Below are 19,010 nucleotides of genomic sequence, written 5' to 3' on the forward strand. Positions count from 1 at the left end.
TCTCGCAACTTAGTAATGAGAAACACCCAGTTACAGATGGCAGGTGACTTTCAGAGCACTGCTGCTTTGGAAGGTTCAGAGCACTTAGGTTGGAAGGTGAGCAGGAAGCTGCCTTTCCCAGTAGGACTGCATGCAGGTGACCACGTCTGAACGAGGCTGGGTTGACAGCCTTCTGCAGCTTCCCAAATCCTCACTCTCACACAGTCAGTCAACCCCATATGGAATTAAGGACCCCTCTCCCTTCTCCTAAGGGACAACAATCTCCCTTCTTACTCCTCCTGTGCACCAGCAGACAACCCCAACAGGTTGCCTGACCAGGCAGCACAGGGGAGGCAGGCCAGTAACTGCTCTACAAGCACATTTAGCTTAACAGCTGCAATTCTACTTCAACTGCACTGTTAAAAGTCTGTTGTTTGGACTTGCATTCATGAAAACTTGCTTCATTTTCTAGCTCTGAACCTCAGCATATAGCAGAGATTGTCTCTGCCTACACACCTCACTTCAACTTGGACTCCCTGATTACCACGGTTATAACATGAACATTAAAAACAAAAGAGCTCATGTTCCTCCAGTAATGTATTTACTGACACAGCATTTACTTGCAGATCCTCTTATTGTTACCTAATTAGTAATGCCTTTTATAAAGAAATATTATAGCACGCTTTTAGACTGAAGTTTTATTTTGAGTCTATTCAGTTACTAGATTGGAGATGAAAGTTGTCAACAAAACAGCTCAGGTTTGTTTTGACAGTGACAAGCATTTATCAGATAGGCAATCATTATTCATGGTTCCAAATACTAAAATCCTGTGTTAGAGTTAAAGTTTAATAACACTTAATACATCATAATGTTTTTTGTATTTGTATTCTGAGCTCCATATTCAGCTACCACAGTGACAGAAACATCATTTGAACAATAAGGAGCTTGTGGAGCTTCAACCAAGTGAACACTTCTATTTTTGATGAAGTTGCAGAAACAGGCAGCTGAAGAGCTCAGCAATAGCCTCTGTTTACAGAAGGCTGCCACAAAATGAATGTTTTGTACTGTTAGGTTTTCCCCACGGGATGCAGGCAACTGATCCCAACACACTCTGCTCCTCCTCTAGCATACATTTTACACTAACATTGGAGCAGGAGGTTGAAGCAAAAGAAGCTCTGCATTTCAGAACAGCTTTATCCCATGGTTGTTACTGGCAGGTGGATGACAGTGTCTCACACAGGAAAATGCCAGTCCCTAGAAGTACGAAGAAACTTGCCACTCTTTTCCCTTCACAGCAGTTCTGTATGCTGCTTTGCATTCAGCACCAAAAGAAAACAATAACTATACTGTTTGGCAGTTCATCTTACGATGTGACTGATCCTAACTATTTTTAATGCCCTGTCTTCTCTGTCCTGGTCTGTCCTCCCTCCTGCTTTCACTTGTGGCCTATTTTTAAACGCTGTCCTTCTGTGCCAGTGTGGGGACTCTGCTGTGCCATCTCGCTCAGCAGGGGAGGCTGGACAGAAACCCCACATCCGCCTAAACTGGATCTTGCGCAGACAGTGCTGCTGCTGCTCAGTTTGTATCGCACCAAAGCAACAGCCAGCGAACAGCACGTAAGCCAACCTGAGGTGCATTACAGGTACAAAACAAGCAGGAAACTTGTTATTCATAAATCTCGGAGGAGAAAATAGCTGGAAAAAAAATTACGTGAGAGGAGAAATCTAATATCAGTTCACCGGAAGACAGCTTCTGTAAGGAACTGCCTTCATAAAGAAATGGTATTTTAAGGTTTTACAGTATAAAGTATTTCAAAACTGCTTACAGACACTTTTTTTTTAAAGCAACTTACTTGTCTGTTGTGTACAGGGTTTGATGTACTCGAAGGACTGGATTGTGACAAAGCTACACTGCTATTTTTCCCAATCTGAAAAACATTAATTGAGCAGTATTGAGAGGCATATTTGTCAGTTGAACGCAGATGCTGGAAATGGCTTTCTCTTTCCTGTGTAAAGTGGCACTAATTGCTTCGCATTTGGAACACAGGTATTTTGCTACAGCAAAAGATACACTTCAGACAGAATCATAATTATCTCTCAGAGCCTGTATACTTTAAATAAACTCTCAAAAGGCACATAAATACTATTACAGGTCAGAAAACAACGTAAGAAACAGTTACCTAGGGAATTTAGATTGCAAAGCCACACCTCTCTACGCTGAAATGACAGTTTGTCTAGTTCCTGGAGTCACAGTGCAGCTGGTCAGCCACTGCCAGAGCACAAGAGTGCTCACCCTCACAGACTCCTGCCCAGAGACCCTCCCTGATGCTGAGGAGTTTAAAGCAAGAGCCCAAGCACCACAGCATGCCCTAAGGTATTCCATTTTCTTCTTTACAAAATCTTCATTTATTGTCATTGCTCAATAATGCAAATATTAGCAGAAGAATCAAACTCCAGAGGTTTATATTGACAATTATATGAATTTACTGCATCAGAGAATTTCTTTGGGAATGAGTGCAAACTGACAGTACACATATACACGTTTTAAAAGTGCCTCGTTAAAATATTGCAATAGTCAATCTGCGTATTTCAATGCTTGAGACATTACAGCACTCTGTAAGAGCAGCCTGCCTGAGGTTTTTCTACAACGACCCATACACATAGTGTAGATACTTCTGCGGTGGTACAAAAGGGGAGCCAGCTGTTAAGTCAGAGGAGTAGTTCCTCAGGGGTTACGAGGCTGACAGAAATGAACCATGGACACCTGCCTGCAAAGGGCAGATGACCGGAGTTTGAACAGTTACTCACAAGGTCAGTGGACTTCAAGCAACATCAATTTTAACTATTTGGTAGAGAGGTAGCAAGGGCCTGCCTTCTGAACAGTGAGAAATGCAGTTCCAAGTTTCTTACTGAATAGACTGGACTGTGGCACTGCCTGGCGGGGTGTTCACCAACATCAGTTTCTTCCTTCTCTTCTGCAACATCATTTGTTTATTTTGCCATCTCACGTATATATATGAAAGGCAGTCTTTGTCTCCCTCTCCGTATCAGGCCTTTCTCACACTGTAACTGTTTAAAACTGAGTTCTCTCTTCACATGCTATCCAGAAGTGTTTAAAGTTTTTATTTACGGCCAGTTCTAAGGCAGCTCCTGAGGTGCACAAAGAGTAAAAGGCTAGGCCTCTGCTTGTCCTGGTCCCTTTAGCTTGCTGGTTTGCATGCCAGAGCTGTTCTCCAGGTAGTAATGTGCTTTTCCTCAGTATACAAATACTGACCAAAGATACACAGCCTTGTAAAATCTTTCCTAGCGACTCAGAACATCATGATGCTGCAAACCTTTCTTCTCTACAACCATCATTAGAACATCCATAAACCTTTCTGTAATAAAATCCACAACAACCACTAGGAAATTGACTTGCTGAGATCCTAGAATCGTGAGAGGGAACGTTCGGCCTGTTTAGGCTTTCATTCATGCAGTGCTGTTACAACCAACAGCTTGGCTCTGGACATGGGACAAAGCAGGGAGCAGCACAGCTTGCAGCACTGAGGTCGGGCTTGGAGCAGCTTCATTCAGGATGCAGTGCCCCAGACAGGAGGGTGAATCAGGCAGATTGAGCAGTTACAGCACTCCATGAAGATAAGAATGATTCCCGGTAGTGTTGGGTCTTTAATGATGGCAACACCATTGCAAAAGGACTAGGGTGAGGCCAAGGCTCAAATACTTTTATTTTTTTTCTCTTTTAACAATAAAGTATGCTTCAAAACCCAACTGTTAAGGCTTTCCGTTATTATCTATCTAGGCCAGACTTGAACTGAATTAGAAAAAAACCCAAACTGAGCCTATGTGACTTGATCTCCTTTCTGTGTTCTTAGTCTCTTAATTTAATTTGCCCTATTACATCAGGGAACAGGGGCAAGATCTTAAGTAATACTGATTTTTCTGGCGTAATTTTTACTGGGATTGCATTTCTAGAACACTGCAAGTCAAACCAGCACAACTTAAAAGTGATTTCAAGTATTGTATTCTCCAGAGCTTTAATATTCACTTGTAGAGTATGGAATATTATTTGACCCATATGCTTAAGTGGGTACAAATTTCATTTATTTAGAGCACAAATAAACAGTAGGAAACGTCTATTTTGTATCACATACAATTCTGTATCCTTGTCAGAGACAATGAGCTGCCAGCCAGACACACCTGAAACACAAACTCCACTTTATCTTGTATTTTTGATTACCAATGTAGCTCCAAAGACCAGCAGTGCAAGAGGAAAGCGTGACCAACTTTCACATATATATATATATACGCACATATATGCATGTATGTGTGTATATATGCATACACCTGTATGTGTAGAGAAAAACTTGTTTAAAAAACTGTATTCCATTACACATTACATATATTTAAGCTTTTACTTAAAGAAAAAAATATGAGTGTGAATTACATCTTTACAAATACTCAGAAAAGATGTCTGACTGATCCTCTGAGGTTTATTTACTTCTATTACTGTGCAACCTGCTGAAAGACAGCAAAACCAAACAGGAATGTCCCACAGGAACAGACTGAATCACTAGGGGAGCCAGAATTGGAACTCGGAACCTCCTGCGTGTATCTGTAAGCCTTCGTCAGACGGCTCTAGCTACAGATGCAGTCTGTGTACTGTGAAAAGACGATACAATCCATTTCCTACTATCCCATGTTTGCACCAAAGTAACCATTTGTACTTATTTTTACTTCCCACTTGAGATCGTGTATCTCAGGGCAATTTAATCTTTTTGGGCCCGCACGTATTTCAAAAATCAGATGTGTGACAGAATGGAAAGCTTACAGCATCCTCCACTAACTGCAGTGACTTCGAGATCAGTTCTCTTTGCAGGACACATTTAAAGGGCTTAAAACAGAATGACAATGCCACTATCCATTTTTAAAAGCCAAACAAGTAATCTCAGTTGCACCTCGGCTGGAAGTTGGAAAGAGAACATACACTTGCTAAGCCATTCTCTGAGATCTTCATTCTGTCTCCTGTACCAGCTTTACAATTCATTTATCCCCCCTTGCCACTCCCATTTCTGTCTGCAATTACTTTTGGATTCCTTCGCTCAAGATCCTACCCTCTCCATTTCCAAATTCCATTTGATATGCAACATCCTTAGGAAATGAGAGTTTCACAAACAAACAAACAAAGTCTTCCTAAGCAACCTTCTCTGGATTTTGTAAGGTATTCTATTTTCTGTGGTTTTGTCCTCCAGATACCTGGGCCAAGCAGTGTTTTCTGTGCGATGCACAGCACTGGACACAGCAGCAGTAGATCATTATAAAGAGCATATTGGCAGTTCTTCCACCAAATTTTACTTCACATATACTTTTGTCCTTATATAGCAACAAACAAAGAGCAGCCAAAGCTCTACTGCTAGTGACAGTGAAGTAAGACTGTGTAACCTTATCTGCTGCATTGACTTCAATATTCTGAACACAGGCACACTACAAAAGATAACCAAATGTTAAAGGTCATCTTGGTTAGGATCCTAATTTCTTCATGTTTCCTGTTTCAAACAGGAAACAGCACGTGAGGTCAGGCACCTGAGACCTTCTCCAGGGGAAAGGTAGATGTAAGCCTTATACATCAGAGCAAAGAGGAGACTTGTGTAACATTAAGAAATGAATCAGCCACAAGTTTGGGAAAAAGAAACAAACAGAAATGCTGACTCTTATCTTCCTGTTTTAATGACACCATTTATTTCAGATATGAGAATTAAGGTAAAAAAATTAATCTCTAAAAATTCTTTATCCATTCTGGACATTCCATTTCACTTTCAGAGATACAAATGGCTACTTTATTAATTGAATAAAAAAAATCTCATTAAAATATTTATGAAAGTAGATATATATTTTAAAACTCTAAAAACATCTTTCTCTGATTGGTACAAAACAAATACAAATATGTTCCTGTATTAACCTAGAAAGTAAGTTGTGTGATGGAAACCAATCTGAAGCAAACACAGTATTTTAAGAGTGCATGAAATATTTCAAATCAGACATGACCTGCATAAAAATAACTGGAAGAGTCCCTTACCTGCCGAGAGATGGAGCTGCTTGTAGGATCTGGCACCGCAGAAATAAGGTTGGCAGTGCTCTTTCTATGAACACTATTCATACCAGGCATTTTAGTGATTTTACAGGCTTTGCTACTAGAACTAGAGTTTTTACGTTTTTTTCCTTCTGATTTGTCAAAAGAAAGGGGTAGAGAAGACACTGCGTTATGTGCTCCCAGGGAGTGGTCCCCTGAGTGATGCACAAGAGAAGATACAGACAGATTAGAAGAGTCAATACTGCTTACTACCATGCTCATATGTTTCACTGAGTCCGTTGAACTACTTGATAATGAAGTCCGTCCTGAGGGCTCCGATTTGGCACTGAGTGGGCTTGTTCCGTTATTTGTATTGTGCACAGACATGCTGTTATAGGAAGATGTAGCCTGATAGGAGTTCAAAGTCGAACTGGGGTTCAGGACACAGTTCTTTTTGTGGGACCCTGAAAATGAAGACGAGGAAGATGTCTGCAAAGATAACGAGGACGATGACGATGATGATGAGGACGACGACTGCGGCTTTTTCTTTTTGTTACTTGAAGACTCATCACCCCGAGATGACAGGTCTTTCACTTTTGAGGATTTGCTGGTTTTTGTTTTGGATGGCTTGTGGGATGGGGAAGGGATGACTGCTGGCACTGGTGACACAGCTGATGGTGCCTTGAAAGTTGAGTCCATGATACTTAGGCTTGCAGCCATGTGAGGAAAAGCTGTAGTGTGTGACATAATGGAATTCGTATCTGATGTTGTCACGAAGGCTGCATTTGATAACATGGCTGATGTCATTAGGTAAGAAGAAGAAGTGATTCTGGAACTGATAGGTGTTGAAGGAATATACACCGCACTGGGGGTGCTGAAAGGCTGTAAAACTGATGCTGGAAAAGGAGTGGAGACATGTGCTGCTGGAGAAGGCATGGGACTATCTGCTGCAGGAGGAATTTTCCTAAATTAAGAAGAGGGATGGGGAGGGGAAAAGAGAAAAAAGAAGAAAACATTTAGATACATAAAAAATTCCATCTGAACAATGCAGATAGGAAACAACTTCTGAGAAGGACCAACTTGTTAAAAAATGCAAACCTAGATCATTCCAATTTTGATGCCTATTCTACCGTTCACATGTATTTTCATATTCACCAGTCAAAATTAGCTCTGCATTCTACAGCTTAAAAACACTTTTGCTTGTGATTTTTCCTTCTTCTTTTTTAACCTGCAATTCCATTATGAGGTTTCCTTGGGATTTAATACAAACAACAAACCCCAAACCACAAGTGTTTTAATATTGCAAAAATTCAGGAAAGCTGGATTATGGAGTACATTTTCCTAAAAATTAATTTTGAAATGGGGCACATTAAATCTGTGAAGGCAGCAGAGACCTAACAGAGGCTGATTAGATAAAGAACCATGCAGCATATTTTTCCCTACACAATTCTGTCATGGCACATGAGTCCTAAACTGTGTAACTCAGTTAAACCAGAACTGAGCTCCACTTCAGCACAAGTGCCCCATGTAGCAATTATGTGCATTGCGTTGCAATTTAATCACTTTGTTATGAATTTAATTTCCTTTTTTCCTCTCCTGTTTTGCCAAACAAATAATACAAATAAAATGCCTGATGCTGGGATCTATAGAGATACTAGTCACTCTGTTTCACTCATTGTGTATGTTTTGTTTGAAAGTTCAAGTTATGGAATTGTTTCCATATCAACCTAAACTCACAGGTTAGATTTGATGAGGGTAGTAAATGAGCCAGTTCTGGGGAGTTGTAAAGTATTTAATCACTGAGCTTAAAGAAGAAAGCTCATCCCTTTCCAAATGCAGTGGTGCTCCCAACAGCTCATTTGGGAGCTGGTTAGATGGGATTAGCTAGGTAAGCTACTGATTAATTTCACTGATACTGAAAAATTGACAAATTATTAAACAAAGCTTGATAAGATTTGTAACTAGTTGAGTACTATTCTGAGAATAAAATCTAATAATAATTCCTGTGAAATTAGTAGAATGTATTCAAATTCCTTTCTGCTCAGCCATCATCATCTATTATTTTATCTAGTTCAGTGTTAACAAAGAACCAGACTTCCGTAATGTCTCTTGGAAAATTATGTGAGCTTTTCTCATTATTTAGAATACAATTTAATTCACAGTTTAATCCTCTTTCTCTTTGTTAAGAAGCTGTACATCACCGTAACTCTGCCCTTGTTATCCTCACTACTGACACCTTGTTAGTTTTTAAAGGCTTATTCTTGCCCTCAAAGAAGTATGACAAAAGAGCAGCACTGGGTGTGCTGTTTTATCATAAATCAAATCCTAATTACAAGTGCTCTCTCCTGGTATTCCTCCTTTGGAGACTGTCAGACAGAACACTGTTTATGGCACAGTTACATAAGGGATTACATACAGTTCATGTGCCAGAAATGAGGAAGTCCTACTGCCTGCAACTTGCTATGTGAACAGAGCTGTTTCTCAGATCCATTCCTCAGTTCATTTTTAAGGAAGGGCCGATAATTCTTACCCACCTTTGTCAAGTACTGTGAGATCTAGGGGTAAAAAGTACTTTGTAAATGTAATTATCACTCTCAAAACGTGGCCTGGTATCCGTGTACCTGTAGCTCCAACTACAGAGCTGCAGAGGCACCAGTTATAAAACAGCTTTACCCATACTCCTGCTTGGGGAAGACAGGAACAAATCAGTCTAGAGGAGGGTTGAGGACAACAGAAGAATATAACAGGGGTTAAGCACTGTGAGCTTCCTGTGTTACACAGACAAGTAAGTACAGATGGAATTCATTAAAATATTAGAGACTACATAAACAGGTAGAATGTGGGAAAACATTTACAATTGGATTTAGTGGGAAAAGAATGAGGCCTGTTTATTTCTTGTATCATGTAACTACTACGGAGGTTATTTTTGGTTTTCGTGATCGTAGTACTACTAGTGACCCATTTTGTTTGTCCTAACAAACAAAGCCAATAGACAACAAGTTTTAACCTTCTTATTTAAAAAAACTAAGTAGTTTTATTTGAGGAAGGTGACAGACACTAGTTAACAGCCAAATTTACAAAGAAGAGAGGAACCCCCCTGCAGATCAAGCATGATCTGTCCCTAAATCGACATGACACTGGCCCTTTTATGGCAAACCCAACCATTTCCAAACTATGTCTCCCAGCACAGTAGCACTGTTATCATCAAGTTACCAGGTTAGTCAGACAAGCCAAGCTTTAGTGTTTCAAAAATATAGTTAAATAAAAGTCAAACCTTGTTTATCTAATGGCTGCCATCCAATGAATATAACACAGTCCTGATAATAAACAGTGACATGAAACACTGTACTTTAGTGTCATTACATTGGAAGTATGCTTATGCTGCAGCAGAATACCCCAAAAAACCTCAACAATCCTACCTGCAGATGGCATGAGCTTTTCAAATAGATTTTTTTTTTAAAAGAATTAGCATGGTTTTTATTAGTACAGTCTATTTTCATGTACCTGTGCAGCCAAAGCCTATAGTGTTTGGAACTTGCACACATGATATAGAGGGGCTTCAACAGTGAGTGATAATCAGAACTTTAAGACCTCACAGCCAGCAAGGGTACTACTGACTAAAAAAACTATCACATTCTATCTTACGCACAGGCAAGTGTGTACTGAGTTCCTGATCTCACAAAACACAAGTCTTACAGAGCAAACTCTGAGTGGGTGATAAGAGTGCATGATATATAGACATAGAAGTCTAGGCAAAATCTAACCTGTGTGTTATAAAACTATGTGATAGCAAAACGTATCTCCAAACCCAGAAAACACTGAGTTTTAATGCTTTAATGTTAACTAATGAATTACTCCTCCCCAGCTTCAGAGGGGCTAAAAAAAAAGCGCTAAATCTGGTGTAAATTTACATCTGAATAGGAGATTGATCAGTTGTGCTTGTGTATTCCTTAAGAGAGAAGAGAAAATCTGTACTTGTATTACTGCTATGTCTTAATACAGAGGTAACTTTACAAATGCTTCCCATGGAGTGTTTAATTTAGAAGTTTTACAGAATTAAAAATGTTAAACTACCCACCAAGTGTAAAACCCCCACTTACTTCCACATCTGTGAGTTCAAGTGTTTTTCTACCATGGAGTTTAGCGCAAATCGAAAATGGTCCCATCTTCTGTCAAAGACATAATACCCTCTTCCCATTAAGCGACTGCCGTATGAACAAAACTGAAAGAAAAGGTATTTCAACATTGCTTAAAACATATATATCTACGTTAGAAAATATTCATTTATAGATCAAGGAAAACCTTTGTAATTTGTATCATGCACATAAGACACCTTTGAAAAAGGTGAGTTTCACGACCTACAGCATAAATACTTTTTTAATGATACACGAATATGTGCACAATGTTTCAGCTCAGTGTCAAGTATACTTCATATTTCACTAACAAGTCAGTTTGCTATCAGGCACCTGTGTGCAACAGGAAAAGAATATAAATGCTGAGGTAACGTTAAGAATCAGTTCTGCCTACTAATACTCTTTACTGCCTCTGAAAGACAGTTTCACCATTCTGTACACATCAAATCTCATAATCGTGTAACAGGAATAAAAACACAACTGAAGAGGAAAAAGGTGCAACAAGAATGTCTTTACTATCCGCTTAATAAATAAACAAGTGACAGGTTAGTAAATGTGTAACTATGCATGGTACCTGTGCTACACAACAGAACAGTGGGTACCCTCTTCAGTGTATGGAAATCATCTAGAGGAGAAGTAAATATTTTGAGAGTTCTTCAGAGCTCAGGCATATTTGCACTACTTCCTCTGGGGAACTTCGTGAAAAGTCCTACTACACTACACTGAAATGGAATTATAAGGAATCTACCCTTCTTCAGTTCAGTGCTACTGATCTCACCCAGAGAACTGCCGCAAAATGTGTTTGTGGGAGAGAAACCTGTTATAAATCATCCTCAGAAAATAAGACAACACTCCCCCATGCAGGGACCAAGTCTGAAGCAGAAGCAGCTGATGGAGTAGAACATCATCTGTTTACAGTACCTTCAGCTTACTGGACAGTGAGTAGTGACTCCCTGTTTATCTTACATCTGTTTCATGACAAGGTTAAACAGGTTAGTTCAAACCTCCACCTAAGCTGATAAACTAGTCTCATCTCCCAGTGCCACAGATCAGCTACCACTAAGAGGTAGGTTAAGAAGCTACTGCCTCTTCCCCACCAATTACTACCACCTAGCTGGGAGACAGACTTTATAAGGAAAACAGTGCACTTCAATATGACATGTAGCAAGTTAGCAGAAGCTTGTGCCGAAGGTGATTTATACCATCTTTTCTGACTTCCTGTTGATCTGGACTAAGAACAGCTCCACTACCAGTAACTGCTTCAGCTCGGAGGTGCTGAGATCTCAAAGTACAGATGAGTCAGTGGGATATGCCTTGAAACAGAACAAAGATCCTAAACCAGAATGGCCATTGACAGCCAGGCCTCACTGATGATGCGTGTATAAGACTGTTCATTTGTGTGGACATACATGATGTGAAGCTTTAGTTTTTAATTCATAGAGAAGCAGTCAGCAAAACCAAAGTAGAATACAAAAGTACCAAGGAAGCACAAGGTTCCTGCATATCACAATATGATATGGCCTATAATAATTCTTTTTTGTGTAAGAACCAAATATAGAATTTCATCTGACAGTCATTTTATGTTCAGCTCATACTTTTTACTGGTGTCTGACAGTAACAAGTTCTCCTTTGCTCTAGGGAATATAGACAATGCTACAGTTATCACACTGTTTGTTTTATTATTCACATCATATGGAAAACACATAAGGGAATTCATCATTAATTTCATTCCTTGGCTCAGTTTTGATGAGAACCAACTGCTCAAAGTTCAAGAGTTCTCCCATTCCTTCTTGGTTTGTACAGTGTAAACAAGTTTCACACCGCAGAGATAATGCCACAAGGCAGCTCTTACTACTTACCATTAAATTTCTCACCAACACGGGAAAGACAAAAGCAGCTGCCAGAGAAGGACATACCTGAGCCACCACCAAAGCAGACGGGCTATGCTGTACTCTAGACTTTCCATTTTTAGATGAATGAAGCAATGGCTTCTAAGTCTACACACACTCACATAAATGATACTTAATTACTGATTCAAACCAGATGACAAAAATCAGTGAAGCACTGTAATAGCCCTTTGTTGCCATATGATTTTCAGAGATGCAATCAATTGTAAGGTACAGCTCCGTAAGAACTATGACTACAAAGAGATTATCTGCTCATGTCATACTGAAAACAGTGCAGCTTTCCTCACTTGAGCAGGACTGCACATGCATTGCAATCTACTGAGAGAAAAATCTAAAACTAGAACTTGTGATTTTTGGCTGCTCATCTTGTTCTACAACCTCCCTGTCACATGCACTAACCAGTCTTTTCTTCCTACCTTATCCCACCCATACCATTTTCTGTTAAATGTATTTGATTTCTTTAGAACACAGTTTTCAGAGTGTAAGGCCCTCATTCCTTACATTTTTGCTAAATTACTTCTTTTCCTTCCCTCTCTAACTACATAAGAATTACAGCAAGGCATGCCAGAGACAGACACATACCCCAAGAGGTCTGGGATGGTGTCCAGAAAAATGACAGTCTAATTTCTCAGATTCTTCAGCTCCATCCGCTTCTCCTTCATCACTGGACAATCTGCTCGTTAAATCTCCTCCCATGGAAGGCAGTGGCAGTTCTGGTACGTACCCACTGTGGTTTGAAGAACTGTTGCTGTTTATGCTATTTGCAGATGATGGTCTAGAAGAAGAATATACATTTAAGCCATCAGTGCTCAAAGAATCTGCAAACCCGCCTGCCAGAGTGAAGCATCAAAGTGAATTACACCAGAAATGATCATGTAAAGAAGGACAGTAAAAGATAGAGAATAGCTGACATTTGGTCTTATCAGAAATGTATCAAGGGTTATCACCCAGTTAGCAAAAGCACCTCTGTATTGCCTGAAATTTGCCTCTAACAACATGTGGGTTTTCTTTGTCTAAAATCCATTAGAACAAAGTGGGAATGCCTTCACACCACAGGGCATGAGTATGCCTTGCCTTTCAAAAGTAGCTTGGAGACAAATCAGTAGCGGTGGTGGAAAAGGATTCTCAGTTACAGTTTGTACAACCTCTGAGGTTGGAGGAGATGTTGATGTTGAGCAAAATCTGATCTTCAGTCTCATGAATTACTGCTACCAGAACATAGCAGTCACTAAGACTGTAGACAGGTGCCCTCTTCTGAACTGAGCAGGGATTGCTAACCAATGCCCATCCGCTAGAAATAACTGCTGCAGTTGCCGTTTCACAGCACACATTGTGTGAGTGCTCCTCAGCCTTTGGGAAAAATCATGGAGGTCAAGCCAAGTCACCACTAGGAAAACAGCAAGCTCTGCCTCAGCAGAGCAAGGAGCACTTACACCACCTCTTCCTGCAGCAGAGCTGCAGCTTTCCTGGCTCCCAGCAGAGAGGTAGCAAGGCTTTCCTCTGGCACAGGGCTTGCAAAACCAGACAGGACAGAACAGGGGCACGGCAGCAGAAATGAAAGTGTAGATTGTATAATGTATGACAGCTAAAAACTTGCCCATCTACTGCCTTTGCAATGTCTTCACCCGACTCTCACTCAATTGCATTCCACTTTTGCTTCTTTCACTGTAACAGCTACTAAAAACACCTGCCTGTCCCTCCGTGTTCCTCTCTATGTAAGGACTGTGTAAAGTCACTCCTTGTCCAAGAATTATGCAGATCTCTCACCAATTTATCTGTGGGTATTCTTTTCCTGTCCTTTCACTCAGACCCTGTAAAACCCACCTCTGCCACTGTACAAATAAAATGTCACTACTGCTAATGAACACACAGAAAACATTGGAAATGCTGTCTCTATAAGACTTGAGATAGCAAATACAACAAATAACTCTTTGAAATAGAGACTTAGTACATAAGCCCCCAAATGGGCACCCAATCCTGACCAAGGCTTCTGCAAGAAAAGAAATGTGAAGCAAGATAAATATGAACAAAACCAACTGGTTTACCTCTATTTGCTCCAGCCAAAGCTAGTACCAGAAAAACCCCACATAAAACATAGGGGAAGTTTACCAGAGGATAATTAGAATTCCAATTAGATCAAATACCCCACACTAGCTTTCCTAAAGGAATGTCTTTGTATGGTCTTTATGAAGATTCTTTTTCCTATTTCTAAGAAAAATTTCCAAAATGAGCAAAGACATGCTACAGAGTTTCAAATCAATACCTGTAAGAACTAGCTGCTTACATGGTCATTTACACTAAATTATCCCCTTTTTTTACAAGACATTCCACAGATGTAACTGAAGAAGTATTTGCAGAGAAATATTCTACATAAATGTCCAGAATTTCCCCACTGACACCTACCCTAATTCATGTCAATAGACTTTTATTCTCAAATGTGCCAGAATGACTTGAATGTGACCTTTCCTAATTATTACTATTTTAGCCAAAAAATGCAGTCAGTCTGAGATTCTGAGTTTAGGGTGGACATCACTCCTTACCTTATTCCCAATCAGATCACAGGCTACCATGGACAGATTTAGGTTTATATAAGCATCTTCTACTGCTAGCAGAAAATCTTACATGTTTTACCATGCAGTAGTCTAAAGAAGTGATGAATGCTTACAAAATGAGCTGTACCAAAGACTAAGACATTTCTTACAGCACCTTCAGAATGCAACATTCCACACTGGAGAATTGCTTACCTTGGAAGTACAGAATTTGGTGGTCTAGATTTTGCAGGAGATGTTACTTTAGATTCTTGCCCAGAGTTCACTGAAGATCCTGACAGAGAGTCTTGTGCTGGTGTGGGCTGGCTCTGATAGCTTTCCCTTGCAGATGGTGGATGCTCTTTGTCTTTTGCAACTTCTTTTTCCCTGGATCGAGCTTTGTGTTCAGCTAGAAGGATGTCAAACTGTTTTTTACGGCCTGGAACTGCTCGTCGATGATTAAGTGAATGAGTCTAAAAATAGGGTGGTTAAAAAGCATTTGTGTGTGCATGACATTGTTTATGAGTCCTCTATACTTCCGATACACCACAACTCTAAAAGATAAAATCTACTTCAAACAACTTTAGACACAGTTATGGAAATAAAGCTGTTATTCTACATTATCTTTGAGAACTTATGAAGTCATTCTTAAGAAATGCCAGCATCAAGGCTAAAATTACTTCTTGCAAATGTTTTCATACAATCGAGTCTTATTGAGTTACCTTTTGCAAGACAGAAAATATAATTCCAATAACTTTAAAGCATTAAGAAGCAACATTATTGTAGCTTTTAACTAATAATGAAAAATTGATCTCATCGGATTGAAAAAAACACATTTTAAAGTGAATTTAACTGATCACCTCTACTGACAGGTAGCACAGCCACATACAAATATTCATTATGTCTTACACTGCTGTTACTTTTTGACATCAGACTTATTACTATCACAAGGGCAGCCTCCAATTAATTTATAATACAAAAATGTTATGTTTTTTTTACTAAAAACTGACTACAACATTGTTGCACATACGAACCAAAAAAGGAGCATTTAAAGTTAGTACTTGTGCTTCTACATGACACTTTAATGCTTTTTGCATAACAAAATGACAAGAAAAAAGATCTTTTTAGAAATATCAGTGGAATAAGACAGATGCTCTGATTCAAAGAAACAGAATTACTCAAAAGAATTACCTGAAAACAGCGTCTGAATACCATACCCATTGTCTGTAAGACAGGAGCAGGTATGACCTCTCAAACTACTGTGGCAGGATTTAAACTATAACAAAGCATCTGATATTTTATCTTCTAAGAAAAATACCTTGCAGGTGAGCGATCTTGTGCAAGGTTTCTTTGTTTCAGGATCCAGTACTCCACAGTGTTTATTTGGGTCAAATTCTCTTTCTGTTTGATGGGGGGTGAGTAGAAAAAGGAGAAAAAAGAAAATTAGGTTACAGAAATTTTAACCAGAGTAGCTATAATTTTTGCCTGATAAACTTAATTCATCTCTACCCCAGCACCCCACAACTGTGCCACATCCATCACTCTTACAGTTGGGTATGTTTTGTCCTTATATGTTTCAAACTATTTGGTGCAGGATTTCAGTCACAGACTTGTCAGAAATAACTGGGCTTACAAGGCTGTGCTCTGAAGAGTGGCCCAAACATAGGACCAAGCCAAACACCCGTGAGTTCAATTCCCCCTCTGATGCTGGCTGCCTCTGAGACCACAAAATACTGCGTGTGCAAATCCAGCTTCTCAGCTTGGCTGAGACACACAGAGGCTAAATATCACAAGTGCTTTCACCAACATTTCTTTGAGACACTCAGAACTCTGAAAAACAACCCATGGTGTCTCAAAAGTAAATGCAAGATTACTAATGGCATTTTGAAAACAAAACTTATCTCTGAATCTGTCCCCTAAGTCTGTGTAAATATAACATGTATGTTAGTTCTTATTTCCCTAAGTGGAGGGAGGGATGGAGTTTCTAGTGTGCAGAGGTTACACAAAAAAAAAAAAAAAAAGGCATTTACATCAGTTTTACTCATGATTAACATTAAAAATCACTAATAGTTAATAGTCTGTATTTCCATATTTTATTTTCATTAATACTTTAGTATTTCTATACCATAGCACCATCTCCTTTAGGTCATGTTAACAAAATTTTAGTGTTTGCACTGTAAAGCTGTAACAAAACTATGGACTTACACATTGTAGTTTATGCCACCAAAAGAAAAAATAAATCTATCATTATATTTCTATGCCTTGATATGGTATGTTTTAATTGGCAGCCTGGTTTGCTTTTGTTTGATACTGGAATACCAACTATTTGTCAAACCCTATTATAACTCTACAGCGGTGTTGCATTCAGATACAATAAATATCCTGTATCAAATGCAACCTCTGAGGATCTAAAAATTCTTTATAAACAAACAAATCAGAGCTAAGAGGAAGAGGCAATTCACAGCTCTGCTGCAATGTTATGACAGCATCACAGCAAGCAGAACAGCTGGAAGAAGACATGAGGCCAAGCAGTCTACGTTAGATAACTGTCATCCAGGTGCCACAGTTACTAGCAGTTTTATGTGTTCTGCTATGTGGACTCCAAAACAATAAAGCAAACACGAAATGGTTCTGTCATCAACTTATTAGCAGAGACCTACCAAAAAGGGAGCTTAGAAAAAATAGTTGGTACTGTTTTCTTGATAAAGGGACTGAAATCTGTCACAAGTCGTTGCAGTTTCTGTGGCCTTTATGACACAACAGAAACACAGAAGTAGCTGTGTATGACTAAATGCTACAATTTTCCATTTAATGAATGAAAACACATTCATGAACCAAAAGAGTTAATTATTCCTGGTTTTTGAGTGTACAGTGTTCCTTCCTATCACAGTTTCCTGAATCACCCATCTAATAACCTTCAGCGCAAATGAAAAAACACCAAATAAACCATATAGGTTATAAACATGCCTTCGAATGAAAAATCCTGAGGGTAACTGTAAGGCTGTGGAACGTGTTATGAAAGTCACCAAGTGAGGACTGTTTTGGACTCATGGGGAAATGCACTTCAAAAATCAGAAGTGCTCCTTTCGGAGCATCCATCCAGATTGCTACTTGTCAGTATGAGTGTCCCACCCAAGCAAGACTTGCAGGACTGATTACAGCAAAGCCATTTGTCAGGAAAACATTCCAAGGTAAAAACAACATAGGGAGCTACAGTCAGGAAAAGTGAAAGCCATAGTCAGGAAAAGTGGAAGCATCTGCCACCTACCAAACAACAAAATCACACACCTTCCCTGAGGAACAGAAAATACTGAACTAACAGGGAACCGGAACCACTTGTCCTGCCTGAAGTGTGTGTTGCTGTTCCAGAGAAATCATGAACAGCGGCAGACAAGTCTGGTTTGGGTAACACAGGAAGATTTTCACCTTCTTACCGATAAGAAAATGCAGCTTCTGACTGCCACTGTATTAGGAATGTGTAGTGTGAGAACCCAAAGACTCCTCTGCACAGCACAGCACAGCAAACACTACATTTGGTGGACAAAGTAGGGCATTCTTTATCACCTCACTGAAAGGAAACGAAGGGCCTGAATTGCCTCAGTACAACAGATATTCTTGGGGTAAACTGGGCATCTGCATTCTTTAACTTCACCTCAAAGAGAACAAGGACTAACGAAGATTTAGGGGGAAAAGAATTATTTTATATATAAGCCATGTATTTTTGCAGTTTGCTATTAGGGAACACTGATCCACTTATGCTGGGCAGCTACAGACCATCTTTTGTGGTTCCACAACCTGTTTCCTCTCACTACAACAGCATTCCTGAAAAGAGGGACAGGTCCATTTATTATCCAACCAACCACCAGCTTTCATCAAACAAAAAAACCCCCAAACTTCAGCCACAGTCAGGGAAATGGTGTGAGTGAGAGAGGAGGATGCTAAGAAGGAAAGAAAACAGATGTAAACCAGCCAGACCTATTAAAAGGCTACAAAAATGAATAGCTGGACTGCAGGATGCTGAGTAAACTTAAATCCTCTAGGCATTGCCTCCTACTTTTAATGAGAACTGAATGAAATTTATGGGATATTTAAAATAATCATCTCATTGACCTTCCAAGATCTTTTACTCAGCCTTTGCAAAGTCCTGTGTAATAATGGAGAGGAATCCATCATAGTGACACACAATCTACAGGCAATTCATCTACAGCGCTTTCAGGACTTCTGTTTGCATCATCGCTACATTATTCTGTTGCTGCATCAATACAAGAGGCAGTAGAAGCCTGAATAGATTCCAAATCTGATCGTGACAGGGGAGCTGTAAAAAAAAAAGTATCAATTCTGTGGATTCGTTAACCATATAAAAATTAACTATCAGAGTCTCAGTGCTGTGCAGAAAT

General features: G+C 39.5%; 1 protein-coding gene across 7 annotated transcripts in view; it reads right to left on the reverse strand.

Moving 5' to 3' along the window:
* Positions 1-19,010, reverse strand: part of ATXN7L1 (ataxin 7 like 1) — a 112,931-nt gene that overhangs the window by 3,381 nt on the left and 90,540 nt on the right. For 6 of the 7 annotated variants that reach the window (XM_057417882.1, XM_057417881.1, XM_057417879.1 and 3 more), the window contains 6 exons: positions 15,932-16,014; positions 14,830-15,086; positions 12,668-12,860; positions 10,146-10,267; positions 6,052-7,009; positions 1,832-1,906 (listed from right to left, as the gene is read on the reverse strand). In XM_057417882.1, coding sequence (XP_057273865.1) covers positions 1,832-1,906; positions 6,052-7,009; positions 10,146-10,267; positions 12,668-12,860; positions 14,830-15,086; positions 15,932-16,014 — 1,688 coding nt within the window. The remainder of the gene's footprint in view (positions 1-1,831; positions 1,907-6,051; positions 7,010-10,145; positions 10,268-12,667; positions 12,861-14,829; positions 15,087-15,931; positions 16,015-19,010) is intronic. The other variant, XM_057417880.1, reaches the window with a different exon arrangement.

The sequence above is a fragment of the Pezoporus wallicus genome, unplaced genomic scaffold (assembly GCF_028554395.1).
Source record: "Pezoporus wallicus isolate ANWC-B61680 ecotype Strahan unplaced genomic scaffold, APGP_CSIRO_Pwel_v1 contig_5542, whole genome shotgun sequence".
Classification (NCBI taxonomy): domain Eukaryota; kingdom Metazoa; phylum Chordata; class Aves; order Psittaciformes; family Psittacidae; genus Pezoporus; species Pezoporus wallicus.